The sequence below is a fragment of the Trichechus manatus genome, unplaced genomic scaffold (assembly GCF_000243295.1).
Source record: "Trichechus manatus latirostris isolate Lorelei unplaced genomic scaffold, TriManLat1.0 scaffold00250, whole genome shotgun sequence".
Classification (NCBI taxonomy): Eukaryota; Metazoa; Chordata; class Mammalia; order Sirenia; family Trichechidae; genus Trichechus; species Trichechus manatus.
Window position 1 is genome coordinate 682,907 of NW_004444186.1, and position 19,307 is coordinate 702,213.

A 19,307-nucleotide genomic window follows, 5' to 3' on the forward strand; every position below is an offset into this window, starting at 1 on the left:
ATAGTAGTTAACCTGTACCTACCTCAAGCTCCTTTTGGACTTTTATTATCTACCAGAAGCATTTAAGAGTTGTACTTGATGAAATTGTGAACTCCTATCCAAAGTAAAAAATTTGAATGGTTTGGTGCTTATCTTATCCTCAAGTCCCAGAATGTCAGAGTTGGATGAGATCTTAGAGGTTATTTGGATCTATCTCCTTATTGTGTGGATGAAGCATGGAGCAGGCAGCAAGTTCTAGGCCAGGCTAGACCAAGAACTTAATTTTCCCAACTTCCAGGCCAAGACTCTTTCCACTGTGCGATAATACTGATCCCAATTTTAAGTTTCTCTTTTTGGTCTTTTAAGTCACTAATGTATTTAACAATTGTTTGAATGCAAAGTTTAAAAGGCAAGGTGCCTGCCCCCGGGATGCTCATGGCCTTAAAAGATATCCTCCTGTTCCCTTTCCCCACTTTTCCCAAATCCACTCATCTCATATCTTTTTCCAAGTTTGTAAATATAAATCTGTAGCAATAAAAGGAACTCAGACAATATTATGCATGGCAAATCGTGATGAGCTTTTTGAAAAAAAAAAAAAGCTAAGCATTTTGGGAATTCAATGTTAAAATAAATATGAAAGGACAAATATACCCTTCCTTTGGAGCAGTAGGTTTCAGTCTTGATTGTGAAGCGACCTATAGTTGAATCATAACCCAGTACACACATGTTGTGTGCAATGTATAGTGAAAGCATCTGAGCAAGCACACTCGCACTGGCTCTGGATTTACATGATGCATTCTGTTTCTTTTAAAGGCTGGTTACAGCCCGCTAATTTGATTTCATGACCTCTGATGGTTCTAAAGGAGCCCTGGTGGTACAGTGGTTAAGCACTCGGCTGCTAACCAAAAGGTTGGTGGTTCAAACCCACTAGCTGCTCTGTGGGAAAAAAGACCTGGCAATCTGCTCCCATAAAGATTACCCATTGCCTTTGAGTGAATTCCAAGTCACAGTGACCCTATAGGACAGAGTAGAACTGCCCCGTGGGGTTTCCAAGGCTGTAATCTTTATAGAAGCAGATTGCCAAGTCTTTCTCCCTCGGAGCAGCTGGTGGGTTTAAACGACCAACCTTTTTGTTAGCAGCGGAGCACTTAACCAGTGTGCCACCAAAGCTTCCTCCATAATGTTACAGGCTAGCAAACCCTGTGGGGTAGTTCTGTGCTGTCATACAGAGATGCTTTGACTCGGAATAGACTCGAAGGCACCCAACAATAACAACAATGGTTCTAACTCCCGTTTTGTAGGCTTAGAATCACAATCACATGGAATAGCAAGCTGAACTTGTACAGTTTCTATTCAGTATGATAACTGTCTTTTGCTCAGGCTAACCTCATGCCCATCAGGAAGAAACTTCTTACTGTTACCTTATTCATTTCCCTTAAATCACACTTATTCCAAGATGGGAGCCCTGGTGGTGCAGTGGTTAAGCAGTCAGCTGCTAACCAAAAGGTCAACAGTTCGAATCCACCAGCCACTGCTTGGAAACCCTTTGGGGCAGTTCTGCTCTGTCCCGTAGGATTGCTGTGAGTCAAAGTAGATTCCACAGCATCAGGCTTGGTTTGGTTTTATTCCAAGAAGAGTTTCTGTCTGCACCTTGCCGTTTTGCTTAGCCTACCCTCAGCATTTATCTGCTGGATTCTCTGATGGCCATGTGTGACTGCGTCTTTGCTTTGATTTCATTTATGTTTACCATTCCCCCAGTTAGATTATGAACTCCCAAGGGCAAAGGTCCTACTATATTCTGTTTCTTTGGGACCCCACTATTCCCTTCCATTTGCCAGTTGAGATTTTAATCAACAACCACTGGCCTGGGATTCTAGCAGGTGCAGGCACTTAGTTCTGTCACGGCATTTCTCTAAAACCTGTTTCTCTTGTGCCATTGCCCATCTCTTATCTCCCTACAGGCTCAATACCTGTGAAAGAAGAACAAATATCACAGGCCAAGTTCTTCCCCAGAAGCTTTGAGGATGGCCTGGGCTTTGAATATGCCATGTTCTGGAGTAAGGATGAGAAAAGAATAGTTTGCCTGTTTCAAGGAGGTCTCTACCTACAAGGAATACCTGGGTAAGAATGATAGCCTAGAAGTGTGGAATCTGAAATACCCTCTCTGCATATCCTTGGACTACAGTGAAAGCCATAAAGTGGTGATGTAGCTGTGTATCTATTGACATGGAAGGATGCTTGTATTATTCAATGAAAAACGCATAGGGCAATAGAGTGTAATTTGAGAGAATACCATTAAAATGTTAACGGTGGTTGTCACTAGGTGTAGGATTGTGGGCCTTACGGTTTTTTTTTTCCTTTTGTCTTCTGCTATCTGCGTTTCCCAAATTTTTAAACAATGAATGTGTATAATACACATTTATTTAATAAAAACAAAATATAGGTTTTCAGAATTATATTTTACCTTTGTGCTTGCTTGTGCTCTAAGTTCCAGATTTATTACAAATGCTGAAGACTACACTATTATGCTGTGAACAAAATCAGTTCGGATACATCGGTGTTATCCGACATTCAGTACCCTGAACACAGCCACGTGGAGCTTTCATAAGTAAATGTGTGGAGATGCTTGGGTGAGTTTTCTCTCGAGAGAGAGAGACTCTCTGTTACCAGAACTTCTGAAAATATTTTTCCCCCCTTCCTGTAACTAGCTTCCTCCACGGAGGTGCCCTTGTGACCCTGATCGATACCACTCTTGGTACGCATGCGATGCTAGCTGGGGGAGCTGTCATGACTGCTAACCTCAGCATCAATTTTAAAAGGTAAATTCACGGAAATTCTCACTTCTCCTTAGGTGTCATAGGTCGGTTTCCCCAGCAGCCAACCTTGGTGAAGATTTGTGCGCAATTGATTCTTCAGGGAGTGCTCCCCGGGGACACTAGCAAGGCGGTGGGAGAAGCAGGACAGGGAAGGGGATGAAGGCCACCGAGGTTGAGCTCTCAGAGTCCTACAGAGGGTAGCTCCAGCCTGATCACGCATGGGAACTCGGGAGTGAGATTTGCACCTCAGAGTTGTCCCTACCCCAAGGAAGGGAGCTGAGGTCTTGAGACTCTCTCACACATCAGTCATAGGGTACGGGCCACTGTGAGGGGCCGTAAGTTCCCATACACTTCTAACTCTGTGATCAGGGCGGAGCACCAATATCCAGTTTAGGGGTTTAACATAACTTCACACAGAAAAATAACAGGGCAGCAAGCTGAACTTTGTATCTAAACTGTGTGCGTAAATACTCAGATTATACTCAAAATCCCAGGCAGTAATGAGACTGGCAGGCTGAGGGCTCTGCTATCTGTTTTCTTACTTTTTTTTTTTTTTTAATTATTTCTTATTGTACTTTAGATGAATGTTTACGAACAAACTAGCTTCTCATTAATCAATTAGTACACGTTGTTTTGTGACATTGGTTACCAACCCCACAATATGTCAACACTCTCCCCTTCTCAACCTTGGGTTCCCTATTACCAGCTTTCCTGTCCCCTCCTGCCTTCTTGTCTTTGCCCCTGGGCTGGTGTGTCCCCTTAGTCCCCATGGACTCTACTGTCTGATCCGATTAGGTCACACACATAGACACTTTACAAAATGTTGACGATTGAAAGGCCTTATGATTGTTCAGAGAAGGCAGACAGGAAACAACAGGAACAGATGTGAGGTGAACTGGTGCCCTCCACCCCCACGAGTACCCCACTCAGCATCATAGGAGAGGAATCCAGTTGTGTCTGAAAGGGGACCCGCTCACCCTTCCCAAATTAGTCATGTCCATTTCCGTGTCACTGGGTGGGTACACCGTGGATCAGGTGTCAGCAGGCATGTCATCAGCTCAGGTCAGGGGTGGCACGGCTGCGTTCTCTCTCTCTCTCTCCCCACAACTTTTTCTGGCTGGGTCTGGCCCCCTGTGCTTACAGGTCTACTCTCAACCAGCAGCTCTGGGATAGCCCTGGCCAGCGCCTGGGTTAGGCCAGCATTACAACAGCTCTCAAGGCAAAAGTATTTTACGGACAACCTCTGTACAGTGTCTGCCCAACCCTCTGCAGGCAATCTCTTGGCCCTTGGACAGGCCCCCTCCCGGCCCCCTCAGGACGGGCCTCCTCTCAGCCTCTTCTTGGCCTCAATATTACAGCTGTCAGCACAGCCAAGGCGCCTGCCACTGCCAAAGGCAGGCCAACTTGGCCCCTACACTGCCGCTTCCTCTGCTCAGGCGTCTGCCTGCATGGGCCCAAACTGTAGCTGTTTCCCCTTTACAGGGCACCAAGCTCTACTGGCAACCTCCTGCCCAGAGGTGCCCAGCTCCACTTTGTGTGCCAGCTCTGCCCACTGGCACTACCCTCACTGCTCTCTCCGCCACTGGCTCCTTTCTAGGCCTCTTGCTGCTGGCTCTGCTGCAGAGTCCTTTCTGGGCTTCTTCTGTGTTATCAGCTCAGTGTTCCAGACTATTTTTATTTGGGTGTGGGAGGTTCTCAGCACAGGGACCCCAGGTCAAAGGACGCACTCCTTTCCAGGCTCTTGTTGATCGAGAAGTTCAAAAAATTTTCTGTGAGATCGGCCACTTACATAGGAAAACTCCTTGCCAATTTCAAGATGCGGCTTTCCTAACAGGATCGTAAACCAGCCAGTCCTATTGGTGGATTGGCTATGTGGATAGTAAACTTACCAATCACTTGGCAGATTGCAGCCCAGCCAATCATTTTGAGAGAATTGCAAAGCCAGGGCCAGAAAGGCCACATAAGAGAAACCCATTACAGTACAGTATCCATCAAAAACAAAGCTCAGCATGATCTATTCCTCAGCCATACAAGCTATACCTCTACAATCAATGGAATAGCATGGATTCTGGCACAGGAATAGAGAAGGAGAACAATGGGGCAGAATAGAGCCTAAGAACAGAGTCCAATAGATGAGGTCTCCAAGTGAGGTTTTACGGGTTATTACCTCACACAGTAGGGAGCATTTAAGTTACAAAACATCTCCATTTTATGTCCCAGAGAGTTGAGTGACTTTATGTGACAGTCTTCAGGGAGGCTGCTTCATAGATTCTGTTTATTTACTGTAAGTAATCCTTAGCCAGATACATCCTACTAAGGGCATTCTGTAGAAAAGGACTCTTTTCCCCTAGCAAATATTATTAGTTTATTTCAGGGGTCAGCAAACTTTTCCTATAAATATTTTATGCTCTGTGGTCCATACGTATTTCATAATAAAAGATTCAATTCAATAACAAACCACAACAATTCTAAATCTATATGTACCTAATAAAATAATATTTCATAGTACGTAAGCAAAATTGATAGAACCAAATGGACCACAAGTACTACAGCCTCCACCAGACTGAGTGCAGTACAAGCAGATGATGGTACCACCACCGACTGCTCTGACATGGATCACAGTAGAGGGTCCTAGACAGAGCTGGAGAAAAATGTAGAACAGAATTGTAACTCACAAAAAAAAAAAAGAAGAACTCCAGACTTATTGGTCTGACAGAGACTGGAGAAACCCTGAGACTATGGCTCCCGGACACCCTTTTAGCCCAGTAATAAAGTCATTCCTGAGGCTCACCCTTCAGCCAAAGATTAGACAGGCCCATAAAACAAAACGAGACTAAATGGGCACACCAGCTCAGGGGCAAGGACAAGAAGGCAGGAGGGGACAAGAAAGCTGGTAACAGGGAACCCAAGGTCAAGAAAGAGAGAGTGTTGACATGTCATGGGGTTGGCAACCAATATCACAAAACAATATATATATTTTTTTAATTGCTTAATGAGAAGCTGGGTTAGGCTCGATCTGTAAACCTTCATGTAAAGTAAAATAAAAAAAAAATTTTAATAAATTGATAAAACTATAGGGAGAAATTGACTGATCCACCGTTATAGTGGGAGATTCCAGCACACTCTTCTCAGTTATCAATAGATCAAGCAGACAAAAACATTAGAAAAGAGAAGATTTAAACATCACAAGATAAGAAACATCGTTTATTGAACATATTTAGAGCCTTGTTGGTGTCGTTAGTACCATCAAGTCTGTTCTGATTCATGGCGACCCTATGTACAACAGAACGGAGCACTGCCCCATCTTGCACTATCCTCACAATCCTTGCTATGCTTGAGCACATCATTGCAGACACTGTGTCAGTCCATCTCATTGAGGGTCCTCTTCTCTTTTACTCAGTATCGTTGGCCATTGAGTCGATTCCAACTCATAGCAACCCAATAGGACAGAGTAGAACTGCCCCATAGAGTTTCCAGGGAGCAGCTGGTGGATTCGAACTGTCGACCTTTTGGTTAGCAGCAGAGCTCTTAACCACTGCGCCACCAGGGCTTCTCTCTTTCACTGACTCTCTGTGTTACCGAGCATGATGTCTTTCTCCAGGGACTGGTCCCTCCTGATAACTTGTCCAAAGTATGTGAGACAAAGTCTCACCATTCTCGCTTCTGAGGAGCATTTTGGCTGTACTTCTAAGACACATTTGTTTGTTCTTCTGGCAGTCCATGGTATATTCAGTATTCTTCTCCAACACCATAATTCAAAGGCATCAGTTCTTTTTTGGTCTGCCTTATTCATTGTCCAGCTTTCATATGCATATGAGGCAATTGAAAATATCATGGGCTGGGGTCAGGTGCACCTTAGTCCTCAAAGTGACATCTTTGCTTTTCAACACTTTAAAGAGGTCTTTTGCAGCAGATTTGCCCAGTGGGATACATTGTTTGATTTCCTGACTGCTGCTTCTATGGTCATTGATTGTGGATCCAAATAAAATGAAATCCCTGACAACTTCAATCTTTTCTCCATTTATCATGATCTTGCTTATTGGTCCAGTTGTGAGGATTTTTGTTTTCTTTGTTTTGAGATGTAATCCATACAGAAGGCTGTAGTCTTTGATCTTCATCAGTATGTGTTTCAAGTCCTGTTCGCTTTCCACAAGCAAGGTTGCGTCATCTGCATATTGCAGGTTGTTAATGAGTCTTCCTCCAGTCCTGATGCTCCGTTCTTCTTCATATAGTCCATCTTCTCAGATTATTTGCTCAGCATACAGATTGAATAGGTATGGTGAAAGGATACAACCCTGATGCACACCTCTCCTGACTTTAAACCACACAGTATCCCCTTTTTCTGTCCAAATGGCTGCCTCTTCATCTACGTATAGGTTGCTCATGAAGCACAATTAAGTGTTCTAAAATTCCCAGTCTTGCGCAGTGTTCCATAATTTGCTATCATCCACACAGTTGAATGCCTTTGCATAGTCAGTAAAACACAGGTAAACATCTTTCTGGTATTCTCAGCTTTCAGTCAAGATCCATCTGACATCAGCAATTATGTCCCTCATTCCCCATCGTCTTCTGAATCCAGCTTGAATATCTGGCAGTTTCCTGTTGATGTACTGCTGCATCCACTTTTGAATGATCTTCAGCAAAATTTTACTTGCTTATAATGTTAATGATATTGTTCAATAATTTGCACATTCTTTTAGATCACCTTTCTTTGGAATAAGCATAAATATGGATCTCTTGCCATCAGTTGGCCAGGTTGCTGTCTTCCATATTTCTTGGCATAGACAAGTGTGCACCTCCAGCGCTGCATCCGTTTGTTGAAACATCTCAGCTGGTGTTCCATCAATTCCTGCAGCCTTGTTTTTTGCCAATGCCTTCAGTGCAGCTTGGACTTCTTCCTTCAGTACCATTGGTTCTTGATCATATGCTACCTCCTAAAATGGTTGAACGTTGACCAGTACTTTTTGGTACAGTGACTGTGGTATTCCTTCCATCTTCTTTTGATGCTTCCTGCATTGTTCAGTATTTTGCCCATTGTTCAATATTTTGCCCATTGGAACCTTCAGTATTGCAGATCAAGGCTGGAATTTTTTCTTCAGTTCTTTCAGCTTGAGAAATACTGAGTGTGTTCTTCTCTTTTGGTTTTCTAACTCCAAGTTTTTGCACACGTCATTATAATACTTTGTCTTCTCAAGCTGCCCTTTGAAATCGTCTGTTCAGCTCTTTCACTTCATCATTTCTTTGTTTCACTTTAGCTGCTCTGTGTTCAAGAGCGGTTTTCAGTATCTCTTCTGACATCCATTTGGCTCTTTTCTTTCTTTCCTGTCTTTTTAGTGACCTTTTGCTTTCTTCATGTACGATGTCCTTGATGCCATCCCACGGCTCATCTGGTCTTCGGTCATTAATGTTCAACGTGTCAAATCAATTCTTGAGATGGTCTCTAAATTCAGGTGGGATATACTCAAGGTCGTACTTTGGCTCTCATGGACTTGTTTTTCTTTTCTTCAGCTTCAGCTTGAACTTGCATATGAGCAGTTGATGGTCTGTTCCTCAGTCAGCCCCTGGCCTTGTTCTGACTGATGATATTGAGCATCTACGCTGTCTCTTTCCACAGATGTAGGCAATTTGATTCTTGTGTTTTCCATCTGGACTGCCGTTTATGTTGTTGAAAAAGGTATTTGCAATGAATAAAGTCATTGGTCTTGCAAAGTTCTATCCTGCGATCTCCGGCCTCGTTTCTGTCACCAAGGCCGTATTTTCTGACTACAGATCCTCTTCTTTGTTTCCAGCTTTTGCATTCCAGTCACCAGTGATTACCAATACATTTTAGTTGCATGTTTGATCAATTTCAGACTGCAGAAGTTGGTAAAAATCTTCAGTTTCTTCATCTTTGGCCTTAGTGGTTCGGGCATAAATTGGAATAATAGTCATGTTAACTGGTCTTCCTTGTAGGCTTATGGTTGTTGTCCTATCACTGACAGTGTTGTACTTCAGGATTAATCTTGAAATTTTCTTTTTGAAGATGAACGCAACGCCATTCCTCTTCATTTTGTTATTCCCAGCGTAGGAGACCATGTGAATGTCTAATTCAGAATGGTCAATACCAGTCCATTCCAGCTTACTAAGGCCTATGATCTCGATTTGTATGTGTTGTTTCATTTTTGACAACTTCCAATTTCCCTCGATTCATACTTCGTACATTTCACATTCTAATTATTAGTGGATGTTTGCGGCTGTTTCTTCTCATTTGAGTTTTGCCACATCAGCAAATGAAGGTCTCAAAAGGTTTACTACATCCACATTAAAGTCGACTCTACTTTGGGGAGGCAGCTCTTCCCCAGTCGTATTTTGAGACCCTTCCAACTTGAGTGGCTCATCTTCCAGCACTGTATCGACAGCGTTCCACCGCTATTCATATGGTTTTCACTGGCCAGTTTTTTCGGAAGTAGACTGCCAGGTCCTTCTTCTTAGTCTCTCTCAGCCTGGAGGCTCCACTGAAACCTGTCCACCACGGGTGACCCTGCTGGTATTTGAAATAGTGGTGGCATAGCGTCCAGCATCAGAGCGACACAGAAGCCACCACAGTGCGACAAACTGACGAGAGGTGGTGTAGAACCTTACACGTAGTAATTTGAAAAAAATATACTTTTTTCCCAAGTACACAGAACATTTACAAAAGTTGATCCTATGCTGCTCCATAAAGCAAATCTGAATAAATTGTAAAGAATCACCATCTTACAGGGCATGTTCTCTGGCCACATTAAATTAGATGTCGAAAATAAGGGAATTTTTTAAAAATCTGTGGTAGATTAGTGTAACAGTAGCTGCTGTAACAATCCCTACATTGTACAAGCTTAAACCAGTTGACATTCGTTTACATAATAGTCCCAGGTCAGTGAGGGACTTGCCCCCATGAAGTGATTCAGAGACCCAGGCTGCTTCCTGAGTGGCTCCGCTGTCCTCCAGGGTCCATGTCTTTTTGTGTCTGTGGTAAATAGGTAACGGAACATTTGCCATTTCCACAGTCTTCACATGAACAGTTCACAATGTCTTCTTTTCCAACTGTTCAAACTTTATCATCCTTTTTCGTCAACTATGGTTATAGATTTTTCTGCAAATGTTTCCATTTTATCTGTTTTTAGATTTACTGACACAAAGTTACTCATCTTATTCTCGATTTTTCTGTCTCTTCCAAATCTATAGTTAACGTTTGTTTTGGCTCCAATAGTATTTATTTATGCTTTCTCATTTTTCTTGATCTATCTTGCCAGAAGAGGAGCCCTGGTGCTTAAGTGCTCAGCTGCTAACCCAAAGGTCAGCAGTTCGAACTCCCCAGCTGCTATGTGGGAGAAAGATGTGGGAGTCCGCTTCCGTAAAGATTTATAGCCTTGGAAACCCTATGGGGAAGTTTTATTTCTGCCTTATAGGGTCACTGTGAGTCAGAATCGACTCGACAGCAGTGAATTGTTTTTTCTTTTTTGGTATCTTGCCAGAAAGTAGGCTTTTCAAAGAGCCAGCTTTTGGCTTTGATAAGTCTCTCTCTGTTTTTTTCTTCTATTTTAAAGTTTTGCTCATATCTTTATTAGCACCTTTCTGCCTCTGATACAAGTCTAAGTTGTCTAGCAAAACTGGATTAAGGAAAATTAAAACTAAAGCCTGTTTTTATGCTAATAAAACTAATCTGAGCCTAAATATGAGTTCCATTTAGAAAATTATACTCTACATAATTGGTATATTATTTTGTATTTTCTGAGACCCTTTCTCTTAGCCTCTAGTAATCAAGGACTCTTCCCATTGCAAGGGATAGAACTCCTAACTCACACTAGCCTAAGAGAGAAAGGGGACATGTTGGCTTTTGTGTTTGAGAAGTCCGGCGTGATGGATGTAGAAGCCCAGCGACACTATTACCAGTGTTTCCGTGTCTCAGCCACGCTTTCCTCTGCATCTGCTTCATCCTCAGGGGGCCTTTCCCCACGTGGCGGCACAGTGGCCACCAGCCAGGCGTGTATCTTGCAAGCCCAGCAGCCACAGCAGAAAAAGAACTGAGCCCTGAGGACTACATTGAAAGCCCCAGGATTGACTGAGTCAGAGGGTGGGGTCAACTGTAGTAAACCCACATGGGCTAAGAATGGGGGAGAGGTGATTCTCCAAAGAAGGGGGTGTGTGACTGTGTGAAAGAGAGAGAGTTGAGGGCTAGGGGTAGATAATGAAGGGGTAATGTTGGTAGGAAAGTGAGATGTTGGGCAGGTAAGAACACTTGATGTGCCCTGGGTCTTAGTAAATCTTAAATTGGCTCAACATAATATACCAACTACATAGAGTATAATTTTCTAAATGGAACTCACATTTAGGCACAGATTAGTTTTATTAGCATAAAAACAGGCTGTAGATAATTTTCCTTAATCCAGTTTTGCTAGACGACTTACTTAGATTTGTATTAGAGGCAGACAGGTGATAATAAAGTATGAGCAAAACTTTAAAATAAAAGAAAAAAACAGACTTATCAAAGCCAAAAGCTGGCTCTTCGAAAGCTTCACTGTTCCATCTTGAGGCTCGGGAAAGGCTGATGGGAATAAGAAAAGATCACAGGAGCAAAAACTCAGCAGGGAGGCAATCACCCTGATAGCTTTCTTCCCACCTGGAGTAGTTTTCTCATCCATGTGGTGGTACTGTAGGAGCACGAGAAACATCTTCCTCCTCTACATTATTTCTCTGCCACCTGAAGTTTCATCTTTAAAGAGCAGTTCTTTTCATTATGGTACCCAAATCTCCAGGGTTCCCATTGGTGACTGTAGCCATTAGTCACAGGTAGCTATTTAAATAAAATTAATTTAAATTAAACATTCCATTTCTCATTCACACTAGCCACATTTCAAGTGCTCAGTAGCCATGTGTGGCTACTATATCGGACAGATGTAGAACGTTTCTGCATCACCATAGAAAATTCTGTTGGCAAGCACTGACTTAACACATTAAGCTGTCACCACCAATTTGCTGATATCAGGTGTCTTTCTGATGACACCAGTGCAGGGTGTCAGTTACTCTGAAGAGGACCAGTGAGAAATTTTTATTGTGACAAAAGGACTGAGCGTAGCCGACTGGGACCATCGTGTGGCCCTGTCTTCAGATCTTTCAAGGTTTCAGCTCCCTTCCGACTTTGCTCTGGACCTGCAAAGAGTCTGCCGTCACAGAGCTGAGATGGCCGGCAGTCTCTCTCAACCTCACCTAGAAGGGCAGTGTGCTTCAGTATGCCCAGGGGCCACCTGGTGGGGGAGGCATGGTTTCTCTAAGGCAGTCCACGCCCATTAACATCAAGTAGCATACATTTCCACCCCTCATCATGGACTGGATTCTCTCTCAGTGTTACAAGTATGTGATGAAAAACGGATGTTTTTCCTCCTGCAGGCCTATGCCACTGTGTTCTGTTGGTGTGATAAATACCCAACTGGATAAAATTGAAGGAAGGAAACTTTTTGTTTCCTGTAATATTCAAAGTGTTGATGAGAAGACCGTATACACAGAGGGAACAGGTAAGAAGCTGCTGTTATCTTCCTGTCTAGCTAGCTCTCTGTCTCTCTCCCCATCATTTTTTTTTTCTTTTGTTTTAGTTTATAACCCACACATGCCCATAAATTTTTAACTCCCTGTCATGCGAAGAACAAGTTAAAGGTATTCTTATACATTGCTGGTAGAGGGTTGTTTGCCATTAGCTATCAAAATTACAAAGTCGTGTATCTTTTGACTCAGTTTCAGGACTTTATCCAACAGGTCTACTAACAGGCACTCAGCTGCTAACTGAAAGGTTGGAGGTTAGAGTCCACCCAGAGGCACTGTGGAAGAAAGGCCTGGCGATCTACTTCCAAAAAATCAGCCATTGAAAACCCTGTGGGCACAGTTCTGCTCTGATGCACATGGTGGCACCACGAGTCAGAGTCGACTCGACAGCACCTGGCTTTTATACAAACGTGTGCAAAATGACCGTGTACGCGCGTCACTCATTGCAGTGTTGTTTGCATTACCAGCAGGCGGGAAGACCTAGCTGTCCATCAGTAGGAGGCTGGTTAGGTGGACTACAGGTCATCCGGAGAATAGGGTAAGGAAGCTCTTTCTGTATGATCTGGAGCAGTCTCTAATACAGATTGAATGGAAAATGCAAGGTGCAGGGTGGTGAATAGGGCATGTCATCATCAGGGTGAGGAGAGGGAGGGATCCTCCCTGTGATCTTCTCCTTTCCTTCTTTTCCCCCTTTTTCTTCCTCTTTCCCTTTCATGCCTTCCTTCATTCCTGAATAATGTGTTCCAAAGCCATTAGGTGGGGTTAGGCACAGTCGGCTCAGAGATGGAGGGGGAGGCTACCTGGAGGGAGGGCATCGAAGGCCCAGCAGAGTGCAGAGCTAGAGGCGCATGCGAGGGACATCTGCACAGGGGTGTGGCCCGTTGTGGGGTGTCAGAGCCCAAGCACGGAAGGAAGGAGAGTGGCGTGGGGTGTCACAGCCTGTCATGGAGTGAATTGTGTCCCCAAAAATAGGTGTATCAATTTGGCTGGGCCATGATTCCCAGTATTGTGTGGTTGTCCTCCATTTTGTGATTGTAATTTTCCTGTGTGTTGTAAATCCTAATCTCTGCCTGTGGTTAATGACACAAGAGAAGAGGATTAGGGTGGGATGTATCCGGGTCACATCCCTGATCTAATGCAAAGGGAATTTCCCTGGGGTGTGGCCTGCATCACCTTTTATCTTACAAGAGATGAAAGGAAAGGGAAGGGAGCAGGTAGTTGGGGACCTCATAACATCAAGAATGAAGAGCAGGAGCACGCGGCCTTTGGACCCAGGGTCCCTGCGCTGAGAAGCTCCTCAACCAGGGGAAGATTGATGACAAGGACCTTCCTCCAGAGTTGAGGAGAGCCTTCCCCTAGAGCTGATGCCCTGAATTTGGACTTCTAGCCTGCTAGACTATGAGAGAATAAATTTCTCTTTGTTGAAGCCCTCCACTTGTGGTGTTTCTAATAATAACACAGCAGCAATGGATGACTTAAGACAGAGTCCCTGCAGGGGAGGATGGATGGCACATACTGGAGGGCTAAAAAATAAGTAAATCGACTGTCAGAAAAGGGAGTTCCAGGTATGAATGAGAGAAAACTAGCATCCACTCTGGTGTTGGATTGGAATGAGAAATATTGGACATTTATGTTTCCCCAATCTTACCTTACAAATAATGTTGTAATGAGTAACTGACACGTATTGTCATTTGGCACATACTTGGCAAGTTACTCTTCAGTGGTTCGGGGAAAATAGTTGTTCGTACTACTGCAGTTTTCCTGTAAGCTTGAAATTATTTCAACAAAAAGTAATATATGTATGCATAGATTGTCCCAGGCAAGTTTCACACATGAATATTGGTTGCCTCAGAAGGGGACTGGGTGGGTTGCGAGGGAGATTCTACTGTATGCCCTTTTGTACCATTTGAATGTGGTTGGGTGACTGCATTACCAGGGGTGGAAGGTTTTAGGGGTCCTAAGGCTTGCACAATTTAAGAAGCTCACTTTAAGAAAAAGAATACAAAATTGGGAACAAAAGTGAATATTTACTATTTAAAATGAGAAAAGAAATCTCAACATATTATTGTTGTCTTGGAGACCTGTTTTCAGGTCCCTTCTTTCGGAGATCTCTATAGGCAGTTTACCAGAAATGCATACACAGAAATGCTCGCGGAGTGCACCTGCTTCCCCGCCCTACTGTGAGCGCTGCACGGCTCCCGGCTCCCGCTGCACGGCTCCCGGCTCCCGCTGCACGGCTCCCGGCTCCCGCTGCACGGCTCCTGGCTCTCACAGGGCTGTGCAGACAGGGGCCACCATAGCCCCACCTTCATTAGCTTCAGACTTAGACAAGTTGAGTTAGATAGCCAGTGTTTTTCTTTATTTTCTTTTTTATTTTAATGGCCCTCAGATACACAGGTTTGGAGTAATCCTAATCCTTGCTTTAGGACACACAGTTATTATTAGTACATGAATGTCACCTTTTATTTGCCTTTATTCATTCACTAACGTATTTATATTTTAAATTAATGATAGATACACTAGAGCCTATGAACAAACAAGAACCAAAATCTTACTAATATCTTCCACATACCACCCCCATCTCCTCCTGCTTTCACCCCAGAAGTAACTACAGTCTGGAATTTTATTTTTCATTCCTTTATGCCCCTTTTTTTTTTTTTTTTTTTTAGTTTCATCAAAAATATATATATGCCTAAAGAATATGTTGTTGTGTTTTGTATAGAAGAAATGCTATATGTGTTCTTCTGGAACTTGATTTTTTTTCACTCAGCTTTACATTAACTGGGGCTCATCCATGTTGTCGGCTGGGAGTGGACTCATATTACTGCCGTATGGTATTTCATTGTGTAGCTGTACCACAGTGGGTCTGTCGTCTCTCCTGACGATGGGCCCTGGCTATGTGAATGGAGAGCTGTGAACATCATTGTTCATGTCTCCTGGTAGTGCACACGGGCAAGAGCTTGGCACATACTTAGGAGGAGAATTTCTGGGTATGTGAGTGTTCAGCTTAACAGGAGAATATCAGGCTGATTTCTGAAGTTGTACCAAATTACACTCCCACCAGCAATGTATGAGATTCTTTTGATCCCTGTTCTTCTCCAGCAACTGCGAAAGTCAGACTTCTTGATTTTTGTCAATCAAATCAAATAGTTATAAAATGCTATCTCATTGTGATCTTGATTTGTATTTCCTTATCACGAATGAGGTTGAGCATCTTTGTCGTACGTTTACTGACCATATATATTATCCCATTCTGTGAAATTACTATCTATGTGTTCAGCCTCTTTTTCTGTTTGGTTTTTCTTATTTTCTTACTGATTTATAGAAGTTCTTTATGTAGTTGATATTAAATCAGTCCTTTGGTTGGTTATGAAAGTTGCACATACCTCCTTCTAGTAGGTAAGTTGTCTATTTCTTTTAAGGTATCTTTTTAAGGAACAAAAGGTTTTAATATTAATGTAGTTGCATTTATTAAATTTTTTCCTTTATGATTAGTACTTTATGTGTCTTGTCTAAGAAGTCTGTTTTTCCCCTAAGTATCAACTGTTTATAGGAATGATGGCTTAAAGGAGCAAGAGGGAAATCGTGAATAATTTGAATCCACAGTCAGTATAAAAACTCCATTCCAGGCTGTGGTTTATACCTCCTGTCTCCCTAAATTTTTCAATATCGTAAAGGTGCCGGATGGCTGAATTTTCATCTTGCCTCCAGCCACTTCCATATCTCTAATGGAAGTGGCAGTACAGCGTGAAATGGCCAAATGAGAGAGGACCGGTTACCCAGGATGAGGCAGTACAGTACTGAGACAGTCAGAAGTTGATTCTTAATGTGACTGAAGAAAATGAGAACAGGTGGACAGACTGAAGTCAAACGTCCATCTGTCTGCCTGTAGTTCTGTGTGTGTCTTCTCTTAGAGTGTCCCTTCAGGTGGAAATCAGATGACTGATGATCGTTTTCTGTTATTTTGTGGGTTTAGGCTTATTTATAAAGCTGGAGCCTGGTAAAACTTTGGTATAGAGGAGCATCTGGTGAATTCCACAGCATTCTGCCCAAGGTTCTCCCTCCTCCAGAAGCATCGTCTGCACTCCGCTCTTCTCGCCCACAGCCGCGTTCCCTGCAGGGAGAAGCCTGCTAACATCAACCTTCCCCAACCGTCCTCTGAACACAGCTCCAGGAACTCAGTCTCCACTCCCAATGTTTTGACACAGAAGCCCTCCCTGTGAAAGTATCAGCAGCTGTTTGTGTCTCCTTAGGATAAGTGTCCAGTTCTCCTGAGATTTGAATGAGCTCCTTAAGGTTGCATCAGCCTGAGGTCTGCTCCATTGCAGACTAGAGAAAAAGTTCGTAAAAAAAACGGTTAGTGCAAACTTAGACATGGTAGAAAGAAGGCATAAATATCTGGGTGTATGTATGTCTCTGTACCTGTGCATTGTAATTACAGAGTTTTGTTGTATCTGAACAGATGAATCTTTTGGGCTAGATTAGGAAGCTAGGTCCTCTAGGTATGGATACCTCAAATCTGATGTCTAGGATTCTAGGGATTAATCCACTGACCGCTGTTAACGTAACGTACGCTGCTATGTCTTACCAACAGCATAGCTTATCATCACTGAAGGGGTCTTAGACAAGACTGACAGTGAACTGGGAGACTAATGTTCTAGAAAACACAGAAGTAGATTCTGCTTCCAAATACAGACAGTAGATTCTTTGGGTTCCACTTGCTTTACCCTTACTGAAAGTTTAGGTTCAATCATATGAAATCACCATTTTTAAAGGTCAGAAGGGTTGGATGTTGACAGTTTCCTGTGGCTCAACCTAATAAGTTAGGGACAGCTTTGTGGTACCCTCGCCAGTCCTCCTTCCGCAGCCAAAAGATCCGCTGGGAGACCTCCACTGCCAGAGCAGACTGACCCCAGGATGACCAAGCCCGAGGAAGACTCAAATCCTGGAAGCTGTTGCCCACCTGCAGTCCCTGAGCTGCAAGAAAGGATGCAGCAGAAAGGGCCCTGCAGAGGTGAGGCTGGCGGTACCTCCTCTCTGGAAACTCTGGGAGAGCTTGGAAAAGTGCCCTGGAGGTGGCTGGGCTCGCAGCTCTGCAGCTTACATGTTTGGCAGCAGCTGCCCTTTCTTCCCAGTCTTCCTTCCGTCCAATCCCAAAACTACAGAGAGAGCAGGCACTTTTAACAGCTTTATCCCACAGCTTGCTTTCCATGGAAACCAAGCGTGTTAAAAACGTGAGGCCCACAGAGTGAGCCATCATTGCTGTCTAGTTTCATTTGCTTGGCAGAGAGGAAGTTCAGACGGTGAAGGTATTTACTCTTATCCTTTGCTGTACTGGAACAGGCTTGCAAAGCTGCTAAAGCATGCCAGACCTTCCAGGCAGAAGAACCTAATGAAAAGAATGTGCCGAACGGCCATTTTTTCTTCTTTCTTCTAAGTTTGCTCCTAGCTATCTTTCTGTCCACTTTTCCAGGTTCCGTTCTCACACTGGCTTGGTCGCAACCAGGGTACATTGCAGTGTATGAGTGAGACTCTGAATAAGGCCAACTAAGGAAGAAGCTCAGTAGCTGTTAGCACAGGTTTCCTCAGAGCCAGTGAGGAAAAACTGGTCTCCCTGCTTTGCAGCAGATGTATTCCTAGGCTTGACCAAGCCCTGGCGTTCTTGCCTCCATCAGGTTGTATTTTGATAAATGCGTAGATTTGGGAAAAGGTGGCTGAACAGTCAGAAAGGAGGAGGAAAAGAGGGGTCACAATTGTCACCAGCTCCCCTCCATCATGGGCCTGCTGCATAGCCCAATGGACCAATTCCTCATCGCCCATTTCCCCCTCTGTACCATGGTGGCAAATGATATTTTGAGTGAAGATTAGAAATTGATGCTGTTAGTGTTAAAACATCTCCGAACTATCAGTCCAAACATAACCAGGCAGTGAATTTTTGCTCCTACCACTGGGTTTCTCAATGTTTGAGAGGCCCAATAAAAAGACAGTCATGGCACAGAAATACATTGTTGGAGGAATAAAAAAAATAATGTAAAATAAGATGAAGGTGTTTCTCTAATGGGAAGGCGAGATGAAACAAAAGGAAGTCAAAAAAAACCTTTAGTTCTGTGTCAAAGAAGTGCATCTCTCCCACGTTCCTGTGTCTCCCACCCCATGACCTTCTCAGGACCCTGGCTCTTCCCTCCATCCTGGGGAGCTGTGAGGCCCAATTATTTTTCTACCTAGTAACTGGCCATCGTGGAACCCTAGACAAACATATTCTTCAGTGCCAAGCATACAACACTTTCTATGGTGGAAACAACAAGTTTGGCATTGTAAAAATATGTTCAAATCACTAAAAATAAGTTAGGGATTTTATGGTTCAGAAAAGTAAATAAAATTTGTTTTGATAGTTTCCCTGGTCTGGCACTACTATGACTAGTTCAGAATTACAGAATTGGCTTATTCCTCATCTTAATTGTGGATTTAAGATTAAGTGTGATAGTAAATGTATCAGTCTTATGTTTGTGATAAGTATTTTTTTTTTTTTAGGTCTTATATATATTATTGCTTAGATGAAGTTAAAATTGCCCAAACCAGATACCTTGAAAAGGTTTCATTTTCTTCCATTCTTGCCTTCTCTGACAGGTTCTTTTAGACTACATCCACTCCCTGCCTCTGTACCCATCTCTAGCAGAACTTCTCACACTCTTTTTGTGCAGTAATGATTCACCTTACCCAAAAAAAAAAAAATTTTGGGGGGGGGGTCTTTGTCCTTGGTTCCCGAGAGATAACCCTGGGAGTTTCCTGAGTAATCAAGGTGTCTTTATTATCTAAAATCTCCAGACCTGAGGATTTGTGATAATGAGTAGGGGCTGGCCAGACCAGAAAGACCCCGTATCAGCTAACCTCAGGAGGCATAATTTAACCTATCATGCATATGCAATGAGACCTCAATCATGACTACATAATGAAGCC

The 19,307-nt window shown here is 43.3% G+C and overlaps 1 protein-coding gene across 3 annotated transcripts in view; it reads left to right on the plus strand.

Annotated features, from left to right (window-relative positions):
- LOC101360029 (acyl-coenzyme A thioesterase THEM4) overlaps positions 1 to 19,046 on the plus strand; it is a 43,395-nt gene extending 24,349 nt beyond the window's left edge. The window contains exons 3-6 of one of the 3 annotated variants that reach the window (XM_023724577.1): positions 1,941 to 2,100; positions 2,688 to 2,798; positions 12,201 to 12,325; positions 16,327 to 19,046. In XM_023724577.1, the coding sequence (XP_023580345.1) occupies positions 1,941 to 2,100; positions 2,688 to 2,798; positions 12,201 to 12,325; positions 16,327 to 16,367 (437 nt within the window). In that variant the 3' untranslated portion in view covers positions 16,368 to 19,046. Of the gene's footprint in view, positions 1 to 1,940; positions 2,101 to 2,687; positions 2,799 to 12,200; positions 12,562 to 12,817; positions 13,105 to 16,326 lie in introns of those variants that run through there. The other 2 variants (XM_023724578.1, XM_023724576.1) reach the window with 2 other exon arrangements.
- Positions 19,047 to 19,307: the final 261 nt, after the last annotated feature.